At 43.1% G+C, this 12003-nt stretch overlaps 1 protein-coding gene across 1 annotated transcript in view; it reads right to left on the reverse strand.

The window, feature by feature from the left end:
* Positions 1–643: 643 nt before the first annotated feature.
* The window catches only part of LOC147899613 (uncharacterized), a 40028-nt gene continuing 28668 nt past the window's right edge, over positions 644–12003 (reverse strand). Inside the window, exon 5 of the mRNA XM_087377758.1 lies at positions 644–801. Within this exon, the coding sequence (XP_087233884.1) occupies positions 644–801 (158 nt within the window). The remainder of the gene's footprint in view (positions 802–12003) is intronic.

Genomic DNA, 12003 nt, shown 5'->3' on the forward strand with positions numbered 1-12003 from the left:
AGGCAATCAAGTAACTCAGCACATGTTGAGTCATCCTAGTTTGGAATCCAACATTGTCTTCTTGAATGGTAACAATCAAGCGATCAAGAAGTACAGCCGCTCAGATGCATCATCTCTCCTTCTAACTGCTTCAAATTTGCCACCTGCAAGTGCATATTTTCTTGCTCTTCATCCTTGCCAAAATATTTGATCATTGCTATAGTCAGCCTTGGCCAACTCTAATGGACCACCTCTATCTACTTCTCATACCATACCTAAGCCAATCCTTCCAAGAATGTGGGTAATACCAACAACTAATGATCTTCTATTAGGAAATTAAGGGACATGCATCGGCATTTGAATGCAACTATGTATTCTTTTGGGTTCTTGCCCATCTGGCCATAGAACACCGGAATGTCTGCCATTTAGGAAAATAGAAAGAAAAGGAAACTGTGGGGAGGTGGAGAGGGAAGAAAAACTGTTGGCTAACTACTAACAATTGAGAGTGGTATTTTGAAATAAAATTCAAGAGGTGAAACTTCTAGAAAACATATGTAAGACAGAAATAGAGATTCAAGAAATGAGAGGAACGTGGTGCGAGAAGAATCAATAGCAAAGAAAAGCTCATAAACAACCGTCATGGTCAGGCCATTATTGTGGGAGATTAGGCACTCGGTGCCGCATCAAGTTGTTCATGAGAGCAAAGAGGAGGGCCATTATCAGGGCAAGAAGATGCAAGGCCTCCTTCAGCTTCCTCTAACTCTTGCAATCTCCAAGATATTTCTTCTAGCGGCATGCGGTTTGGAATTGCAATTTCTTCTTCTGGGCAATTCAATGGAGTATTTTCTAAATGATGGCCTTAAGCCAGAGGACTCGAATAATGTAGTTTGGATACTTTGTTTGGCGGTGGCCACATTCCCCACAATAATAACAATATATGACTTGCATGCGGGCAGTTCGCCTCCATGGGGTAGGTCTAGGCTTCATAAATTACTTTGAATTCTGTGGGCAGGAAACTCCTTTGGAAATGGTATCTCCTTCGAGCTTGTAGACAGCTCGAGCAAGTGTATTGGCCACACTATTCTTAGACCTTGGATGTGATGTAATTGGATCTCTCAGAATTCTTGGCAGAGTTCCATGCATGTTGATGATGTGGGGCCAAGGACTCACTTTATACTTTCCAATCCCCACTGCACACCAGCTGAAAATCCCTTCGCAATTCAAGTTGGGTGATTTGATGGTCCTTAGCTTTCTACAAACTGAAGATAAGGGCTGAATATTTAGCTTAATTACATGTGTTGGCGACCACAGGAATGCTATACCAGAATTCCACTACGTTGGGAGAAAGTAAAGATACTTCACCGGCTCTGGCTGCTTTTGTTATGGGCTTGTAGGCACCGTCAAAGTGCATCACCCATGCTGACATCATACAAGGACCAAAACACGGACATCCCAAGTCTCTCCATAATCAAGAATGGGAAGTATTGGATGAGGGGAAGCCAAAACTTTGACGAGGCGTGCAAGACCAAACAAGCTTACAATCCTTTGCCGATGATTTTATTTTATGCCCAAATAAGATCACAACATGCAACTCAGTGTGTAGTACAAATGGTTGATTTGGTAAAAAAGAATTTTGGGTCAGAACATTTCAACCATATAGATGCATGTTATTACATAGGAATTTAGAAAATCCTAATTGCTTGGCATAGTCATAATAATAACTTTTGGGCTTCCCAGCTTCCTTAAACTTCTTCTTGTGGACTCTCCTCTTTCTTACTTTTAATGGTGCAACACTAGAAGCACAACTGGAATTTGGCATCTTTGTTAACTTAGCCTTGGGAGCATCAATCATAGGATCAGCACTCTCCATCCATCAATGTCACCTAGGAGGAAGCAACCCAAATGCACCAAGTAATAATAAGATAGCACTAGTTTGTGAACTAGAATTAAACAACAAATTTGATGAATCCCTAATCCTCAGGGAGTTCCCACCCGTCAACAAACCTTACTTCTTGTACCACCTCTGAAGATGCCAGAACTTTGACTGTTGTGCAGCTTGGAGAATTAAAGTCGAAATCTTGCCAATGGATGCTTAGAATTTCAATTTATTTTACATTCCATGATAAGAGCTCCCACCCCGTCGTCTGAATTGGCAAGTTAGTGGATCACGTGGCATTGCAAGTCGATTGGGAGTTCTAGGAATACATGTCTCTAAGTACTCACGGTTGCTGGCTCAAGGCTTCAAAGGAAGTCCTCAAAAGTGTTAAACTTGGACATATAGGCTACTTAGGCTACTTGGCTTGTAGAACTCTACAAACTATACACTTCTCCTTTTTACAGCACCAGAAACCGAGGAATGCTTCACAAGATACGAGTTGTTGAAGCCCATGGGATGCATCATTGACTATCATCACAATTATCATTTAGCACTAACCCACTTCCTATTTTTGACAATCTAGACCTGTAGAGATTTCAAAGCTGAACACTTTTCCTTTTTCTACCATGTTCAAATTCCACCTCAGTTAAAAGTTATAGCCCTCTTAAACTTCCCCTAGATAATAATATATTTCTATCTTTTCAAATAGTTACATGAAAAGTTACTCAGCTTAGTTGTAACTAATTCTTATTTCTGAAAAATAGGTCAAGGGTTCAAATCCCTCAAATTCTTGAACAATGCCACATCATAAGGATGCAACCGACACGTGGCAATCGATGGGAGTGGCATGTGGCAAACAATAACATGACATGTGGCAACCAATGGGAATGACATGGCAACTAGAAGATTGACACATGGCAATCAGCAAACCATGACACATGGCAATTACACAGGGTGACATCAGCGTGGGCGACGAGTGCCACATCATCAAAGTTTGGCTCAAATTTCAAATAGCCATAACTTTTAATCCATAAGGAGTTTGGAGGAGCTTCAAAACCAAAAATGATCGCGGCAGATCGTGCTCTATGCATTGAGCACCTCAGATTTGTACTCTGACTTATGAGGTCGAGAGTAGAGAGACAGAGAGGAGAGAGAAAGCGAGTGGGAGTATGGAAGAGGGAAGTGAGGGGTTAGAGAGAGAAAGAGGGATGAGAAAGTAGGGAAAAGAATTGGGTTTTTTTTTTCTCTTTTCAAGAAAAAATAAACATCAAGAGGAGAATAATCGAGTATATTCACATAAGTGAAGGGCCAATTAAGGAGTCATCAACGGTGAGGTGCCCTTCAAATGCCATGCCATGGAGATTGTATCCTAGCAGCAGCCACACCAAATTTGTTGTGGGATTTTGAGATCCATCAATCAACACTCATCAAAGGCCTTCAACGCCCACAATTGAGAGAGGGAGAGAAAAAGAGGAATGAAGCGGCGACATGGGAGGAATAAAATGGAAAGAGGAGAATGGTATGTGGGAGTGGCAACATGAGTAGAGGGAAAATAGGAAGGAGAAGGAGGAGGGAGAAAGGGAAGAGTATGAACATCAACAGGAGGTGAGTGTGGAGAACAAAGGCAGAGGAGGAGGCATGATGGTATAGACAACAAAGGGAGAGAGTCATGGAAAATATGGAGATATATATTAGAGGCTAGAGCATGGTGGCTATACAAGAATAATCATGTCACATATCAAGCAATAGTCCCCTCTTTTTATAACCAAGAGGACGGGGCTCTCCCCATAAATGCATCCTTCCACATGCATGGTGTGGGTGGAGACCTCCTCCCATGTGGGCTTGGCGGTGCGCATCCTCAATAGCATGCAACAATTTCTTCCGCTTAAAATCAAACCTTCGTATCCTTAGTCTAAGAGGCCTCATGGCTCCATCTCAATATTATATTGCCTAGGAGGACAAGTGGAGGGTTGGCACATGGATGCTTTGCCACCTCATTCTACTTTTCCTTATAGAAATATTATTTCTTGGACTATGCATCACCACCCCACATGGGACTAGTCCACATGGATGAGAAAGTCTAAGATGCCCTGCCACCTCTACCAATTAAATGCAATATGTCCCCTGGCCTTGGCCATATGTCGCTTAATGCTTCAGGGGACCGACACACCTATGGGTCCTCTTACTTTGGGAAGGGTGGCACATGGACATGCCCTACCACCTCAACCTTGGGCCCTTGCTACTCCATATTATATTCTACTAATGCCACACACACATATTCACTTCTGCTTGTTACATTTACAATGGAATTTTTTTTGGCGGTAACAGTACAAGGGGGGCAGTATACCCCATAGTTAAGAGTCCCTGCTACGGTGCCCTGAACAGGAGGCAGTGCTAATGGAAGCCCATTGCACAGTTTCAGGTGGTCATTTTGCAAGGGAAATAACCACAAAGAAAATTATGCAAGCATGCTTATGGTGGCCAACCATGCAGAAGGATGCTAGGTGGTTTGCAAAGAGTTGCAACCTTTGCCAGCAGTTGGGACAACCCACAAATTGTGATCGAATATTGCTTAATTACATTTTACCACTAGAGCCATTTCAAAAGTGGGGTCTAGACTTCATGGGTCCATTCAAGCCAGTAGCTACCCACACACGGAACTGTTACACTCTGGTAGCAAAACTAACTACTATACCAAATGGGTGGAAGCTTGGGCTTTGTGGGATAATATCAAAAATTTGGTTGCGAAATGCCTGTACCACGATGTATTCACCCAGTCTGTTTGTCAAATTAAAATCGTCAGTGACAAGGGACCCACTTTGTCAACAAGGTCATTAAGAGGATGAATTCCTTCTATATGGTGATTCACAAGAAGTCTTCTCCCTACTATTTGCAGGCTAATGGATTGGTTGAATCTACAAATCATACATTTAAGCGAATTATTTTGCTATTGGTGAATGAGCACCGCACGGATTGGGATGATAAGTTGCTCGTGGCACTATGGGCTTACCGCACATCATTCAAGGTGGAAACTGGGTTGACTCCTTTAAATTGGCATTTGGGCTAGAAGCAATTACGCCAATAGAGCATATCGTTCTGAGTTTGTGGATTGCGGTGGAGGACATGCTTCTTCTGTAGGAATATATGGTATTCCGGTTGGATGTTCTGGATTAGCTAGATGATATGCACTTTTTGGAGAGCTACCATCTAGCTCTGGAGGTTCAAGCAAGGCAGAAGTGGAGGGTGGATTTGGCTTTGAAGAAAAAATCATTCGAGTCTGGGCAATTGGTGCTTTTGTTCAACACTCCCCTTGGGCAGATGCCAGGGAAGCTGAAATTGCGATGGTCTGGTCCATTTTTGATTTTTCATGATTGTGGGTCTACTTTGTTCTATCTTGTAGTTTTGCAAGGGCACATGCTTCCACATCCAGTTAATGGTTTTTGGTTGTGTCCATATCATCATGACGGTAGTTTTTAGTGCCCCTTTTCAATATCTAATGAGGCGCAAATTTCCTGGGTTGAGGTGGAGGTAGCAGATCAATCACGTGAGGACATGTGGAAGAAGGGTTCAAGGCATGATGACAACAATCTTCTGTGAGGTCCTCTCCCAGCCACCATGCAACTACCTATCATAAAAGTGGGGTATTGGCAATATGGATTGCAATTCTTGGGCATTTTTTTGCATGTACTAGTGCTTGCTATTTCTCATCACACTTGCAGTTCTCTTGAGCTCCTTCGACTTCCAGCTTTTCTATGCATTCAGCACTTTTTGCTTCCTTCTACTTTGCATCGCTATGGTGATGGCACATGTGCACTTTCATCCCTTCATCCCATTGGTCTATATTGATTTGCAATCTATTGATGCTCATCTTCAATGTCTATGCCTTTAGATCTTTAGCAGCATTGATTGGCTAAGGGTGAATGTTCATCTAGTAGCATTGGTGCTTTGCCAGCAGCAACAGCTGGCAATGGGGTCTGCGGTGGAGTTTTTGGGTGAGCATCGGGAGCTAACCATTTAGTTGATCTAGCAGTGACTGTATTTGCCAATGGATGGAGGATTGTCTATGCAGACGACTTGTTCAACAGAGTCGATGTTGGATGAGTTTGGGACTCCTTCCAGAGGAGAGTACAAGCTCAGCTCATGCAAGGATGTGCAAGTTCGGGACCTATATCACTGGGCTCTAGAGTCTTTTTGTTTGTAGGCAAAGACTTAAACGATCACTCCCTGGCCTCGAGGGATGATCACGGTGGCTGAGTAGAGAGCAATGCCATGGGCACGTGTTCTAAAGGAGTGCATACATGTAGAGGCTCAGAGGGTGGCATCAGAGGTGGATAAGAAGTAGGCTGTGAACTTGAATGTGGCGGTGTCTGAAGTAGTGCATGTGTCTACAACAAAAGAATTGGTAGTGGTCTCTTAGCTCAAGATGGTCTCTTTGATGCCCACAGCCACAAAGTGTCTTTTCAACTGCAGCCAATGAATGTGCAGCTACAGTTCTATGCATAGTTACTCGCTCACCTTGCAATGCAGTGTTCTATGGGGAGTGATCCCACAAGAGTGACTAGTTTGGAATCTGAGGTCATTCAATTGTGGAGTGAGAATGAAACCCTATGGAGTCAGCATGCATGTGTGCAGCAACTGGAAGAGAGGGTCGCGGTTTTAGAAGCACAAGTGCAGGTTGTAGAAGCACATTTAGAGACCACCCAAAGTTTAGGAATTACATGTTAGCCAACAAGTTCATCTTTTTTGTAGATCATCAAGCCTTATTATATTTGGTTAACAAGCCCTGCATGATGGGATGCATCACAAGGTGGATGCTAATCCTTTTGGAGATCGACTTCATAGTCATGGTACATAAAGGAAAGGGCCACATCCTAGCCGAACTCCTCTCAAGGGCTACCAATGGGGAGGCTCCAATGGGAGTCGAGGATGACCTCCCAGATGCTCCCTTATTCCTCATTGACATAATTCTAGAGTGGGCAGCCAAAATATACCACTACCAACCAAAATAGACCATGACCTGGCAAACAGGTTTCCTCTAGACAAAGCCCTCAAGAGGGACAGAGCCCGCAAACTCGTCAAGGATGCAACACCATATCAGCTAATTGATGCCACAACTGTACCACATGGGCAAGGATGGCATCATGCACAGATGCATGTGTGAGCATGAATACATCAATGTGCTCAAAGAAGCACATTCTAGGATAGCAGTCGGTCACTTTGCTGTTGTTGGCATTACGGCATTTAAAGTGTTGCAAGCATGCCTATGGTGGCCAACTCTCTTTGGAGATGCAGCTGATTTTATCATGTGATCTCTGCCAAAGAGTGTGAATCCCACATAAAGCAGACATGATGCCCGTAATGGGAATATTAACCGATCCACCCTTTGAGAAATGGGGCATAGACTTCATTAGCCTGATAAGCCCAGCTGCCAGAGGGATAGGGGCAAGATACATGATCCTAGCCACCACAGATTATTTCACCAAATGGGTGGAGGGGCGAGCCATAAGAAAAGCCAATGTGCAGCCCACAACTAAGTCTTTATACGAACAAGTCATCACATGGTTTGTGTGTCCTTTAGAATTGGTCAATGAGACCGAGGAACTTATTTCCTCAATGAAACTATAGCTATCCTAATTAGTGAATTCATGATCATACATGTGACACCATACTACCCCATGGCAAATGCCTGGCTGAGAGCCCGAACAAGAGATACTACAAGATTATAACTTGCATAGTGGAAGCCAGTCGTACTGACTAGGAACACAAGCTCATCACCACATTGTGGGCCTATAGAACTTCTTACAAAGTGGCCACGAACTGCACCCCCTTCAGCCTAGCCTTTATTGGAGTGGAAGCAGTTATGCTAATGGAATATGTAGTGCCCATCCTTTACATCATGGTCAAGGAAAGGCTCACCAAAAATGCCTTGGTGGGGTGCTTAATTGACCTAAAATGGCTAGATGAAACATGATTGAGTGCAGCCTACTGCCTCTGAGTGGAGAAGGCATGGTGCAAAAAATGGTTCAACTGCAACCTCAAGAACAAGGACCTTGAGGAAGGAGATCTAGTACTCCTCTATACCATCTACATTACCAAACATAAACTTAAATACAGGGGCATGGGTCCCTACCACGTAGTGGAGATTACTCCACAAGGCGAATGATGATGAATAGCTACCTTTAATGGAGTGGAAATGGATGGCTACCTTAATGGGAACAAATTGAAAAGATACTATGGCCCCTTCACACTGCAGACCCTCCAGGATATCCGTAGGGAAAAGGAGCTTAATGCCCAAGAGCCCAGATGAAATGCTAGGCCATCAAAGAAGCCAAGGCATGTAATGCCAAAATCAAACAGCATAAGCAAATAGCCTTGTTTAAGGCAATGCTCGAGATTGATGAACTAACGGTACATCCAGCTAGGTTGAATGTCCAATTGTAGGGCCCGAGCTTATGCATCCATGCACTCATGGATCTGAGAGTGAGCCATAACTCCATCTCCCGCAAAGTATGGGAAGTGCTCCAAGTACCCCTAAGCCTTAATGTGGCTTTTGTCCATGCAATCAACGGTCAACTCTTAAGCACATTTTGGTATGTGGACTAGAAACTAATGGTTGTTCATCAAAAAGTAGAGATCCATTTTTATGTTCTCCCCACATACGCGAGCGATGAACATATGATATTGGGAAGGACCTAGTGCTATTTCATGAACTGCCAAATTGACTAAAGGGCTCGAACAAAAACTCTCACGATTGGGGGTAGAACTGTCATTCATGTACAATAGGAAGAATAACTAGATGGCTCCTCTTGCTTCAAGAATTCAACTTCAAAATACTAGTCTGCAAAGGTGCCCAGCACTATATTGACGATCACATGTCTCGAGTCAAGTCGGGCGAAGAAGCCACTGGAGTCAAAGCTAACTTACTAGATGCCACATTATTTCAAATAGATGTTGTTTGAGAGTGGTGTGGAGATATCATTGGGTACTTGATGGTAGGAAGACCACACCCTAAAATGAAAGCAGTAGATGCCAGAAAATTGATTCTAAAGGCTGCACCCTATCAACTTATTGCAGGACAATTGTACAAGATGGGAAAGGACCAGATATTAAGAAGATGTGTAATGCCTCATGAGATCATGCCAATCCTGAGTGAAGTCCATGAAGGCATTGTAGGAGGACACTTCCAAGGGGAAGCCACAACAAGAAAAAATTCTCTTTGCAGGCTACTCGTGGCCAACACTATGGGCAAATGCCTATGAATATGTAAAAGGCTGTGATGTATGCCAATGGACTACTAAACCACAACACAAAGACTTCAATCCCGTAACAACAGTTGTTGCACAAAAACCATTTGAAAAATGGGGGATTGACTATCTAGGTCCCATACATCTAGTAGCAAAAGGAACACACGCATGCTACATCATTGTGGCCACTGATTACTTTACAAAATGGGTTGAAGCTAAAGCAGTCAAAAAGGTAGATGCCAGAAGCATAGCAAGATTCTTATACAAAAATGTGATCACCCGATTCGGATGCCCCATTGAAATTGTGTCAGATAGAGGCACACATTTTGTCAATGAGGTAATCCATGAACTATTGTCTGGCTTCATGGTCATCCATAGAAAAAGCACACCCTACTACCCCCAAGGGAATGGATAGGCCGAATCCACCAACAAAATAATATGCATTATCCTCACCAAGGCAGTAGAACCACAGTGTTTTGATTGGGCAGAGAAACTGAATGCTGCCTTATGGGCATACAAAACCACATTCAAGGTCAGTACAGGGAACACACCTTTTTAATTAGTGTACGGCCTTGAAGCTGTGGTCCCACTAGAATTTGTAATACCAAGCCTACACATAGCAGTACAAGAACGCATGGGAAAGCATGAATCCTTGAAAGAAAGGCTCTATCAGTTGGAGAAGCATATAGAGACAAGACTAGTCACCTACCTTGACATGACAACAGAAAAATGCAAAAGAAAGGCATGGTTTGACAGAAAGATGGAGTCCAATTCAACACATCAATAAACGAGAGCCGACTAAAGCACTACTACATCAACACGCAAGCCATCCCTGTCAAAAATGAAGATTTGGGAAACCAAGTCTTCCTTAGTTAGGATTAGATTGTATCACGAGCACTCACTTGCATATGTATGTCTTTGCACATATAGGTAGCATCAATCGATTTTAACCTGGGGCTCAAAAGTGATGACTGAGTTCTAGCTACCCTATGAAAATCCCAGCAATTAAAAAAAAAAAAAGCATATAGTTAGTCCCTACCTAGCTACTAGGTCACATGCACACACACGCTTTCACTTAGACACATAGATGATTGCATGAATAATTGTATCACACACTTTCATTCCACACTCTCAAAGCATGTATAAAAATAAGATCTCTCTCTATCAAACACACACAAAAAGGTCATACTGGCATGCCAATAAATAGACTAATGATCAATGGTACACTACATGCACATGGATGTAGGTTTAGCAAAGATGCCGCCACTAAAGAGGATGCACAAAAAGAGCCCACCGCCTCAACCATGAGACCCCCTCTAGAGTTCACAGCCATCTACCTCCTCTCAACCACGGTGATCACAGGCATTTGTGGTCCAGAGCGATAGCTTCAAAGAAGATTCAGTGCATGACCAAGCAGAACAAATGCCACCCGAGTCACCACCGGCCTACACAGCCATTGACAGGGCCCAATCACTAGAACTTGTCTGGCCACCCACATCAACTTATGCTCTTTCCCAAGAAGCAACATCTTACTTAGAGTAACGGGGTCTAGGTAGTTTGCATGAGAGCCTCAAATCCTTGGAGGACAGTCCCACCTTGACCACATACATTAAGGACTTTCTCCATTCTTACTACTCCAGTAATGCAAAGGTTGGCAAGTACGGTACAATCACTATATAGTAGAGCCCACTCAACATTATCCTCTACAATACAATCATTCAAAGGGCTTTCTCACTGCCAACACCAGGTGGCAAATACCCTAAATGGCATGCTGATGCAAGGTTTCTCAAAGTATAGTCTCTCCTCACCAACAAGGGCACACTGATCCATAGAGACGGCATGTTGCTTTGCACAATCCTTGACCATCGCTTCAAGGAAGCAGCACAAATCCTATCCACAATCTTGGGGGTTAAGTGCAACAAGAATTGCTCCCTTCCACTCTGCACATTTGTTTTGCTGAGTAGGAAGCTAAAACAAGATTGGGTCTAGCACTTCGTCATCTTCTTTACAAAGAAACTTGATGGTTCTTCAAGCCAAAAATGTAAAATTCCACACTTATTGGATATAATCATCAAAAAAGAACTACAAGAAAGAGAAATGAATCTGCCCCAGTCACCAAAACCAATTGAGGAGTTGGACATACCCTTCTCACTAGTATGGGAGCCATAACCAACTTCTCCTACTATCACATTGATAAGAGTAGATGCCTTAGCAAAAATACCTATTCTAGAGGTCGGGATTGCAGAATTGCCCCACGAGATGCTACAGCTCAGTGCACAACTGCAACCAATATGTCTCCTGTGAAGAGAGTGGGAGAGAAGGAAGGAGTCTGACTTGCAGCTTTCTCACATACATAATGGGGGAATATACACAAAGGTGGAGGCTGAAAATAGTTTTCCTCTTCTTAGATGTGAAAGCTAAAAGAACTCTCAATTCAAAAGAATAGGTGAACCCTATATGTGGGTCTCAAACCAAACTCAGCTAACTAAGGTGGCATACTAACTGAGCCACTAACTAGAGTACATAAAGATAGTTGTCATTCAACTATTATTCATGGTCAATGTACCAACCACATCTGCAGCTAACAAGTCGGTGACATAAATGCACAACAGTCACCCTGGCATATCACGAGTGGAGCTCGATATCTCAACACTCCCCCTTGAGCTCAATCCCAATTCCTGCACACCAAGCATGTCTCTGAACTTGCGCAGCTTCTCTGCACCCAATGCCTTTGTGAATACTAGTGGCATTCTCCATAATCTTATATGTAAAATGGCACTAGTACCACCCCAAGAGAAGAATAACACTAGTTCCATTCTCTCTATGAGTTGAGAGAGAAAGGTTTCACTATTTGCATTCTCAATGGACCTTTACAGAGATTGGCACTAGTGCCATTCCCCAAAA

The sequence above is a fragment of the Dipteris shenzhenensis genome, chromosome 8, assembly GCF_047967505.1.
Source record: "Dipteris shenzhenensis isolate YYH24624 ecotype China chromosome 8, Dip_SZ_1.0, whole genome shotgun sequence".
Lineage (NCBI taxonomy): Eukaryota > Viridiplantae > Streptophyta > Polypodiopsida > Gleicheniales > Dipteridaceae > Dipteris > Dipteris shenzhenensis.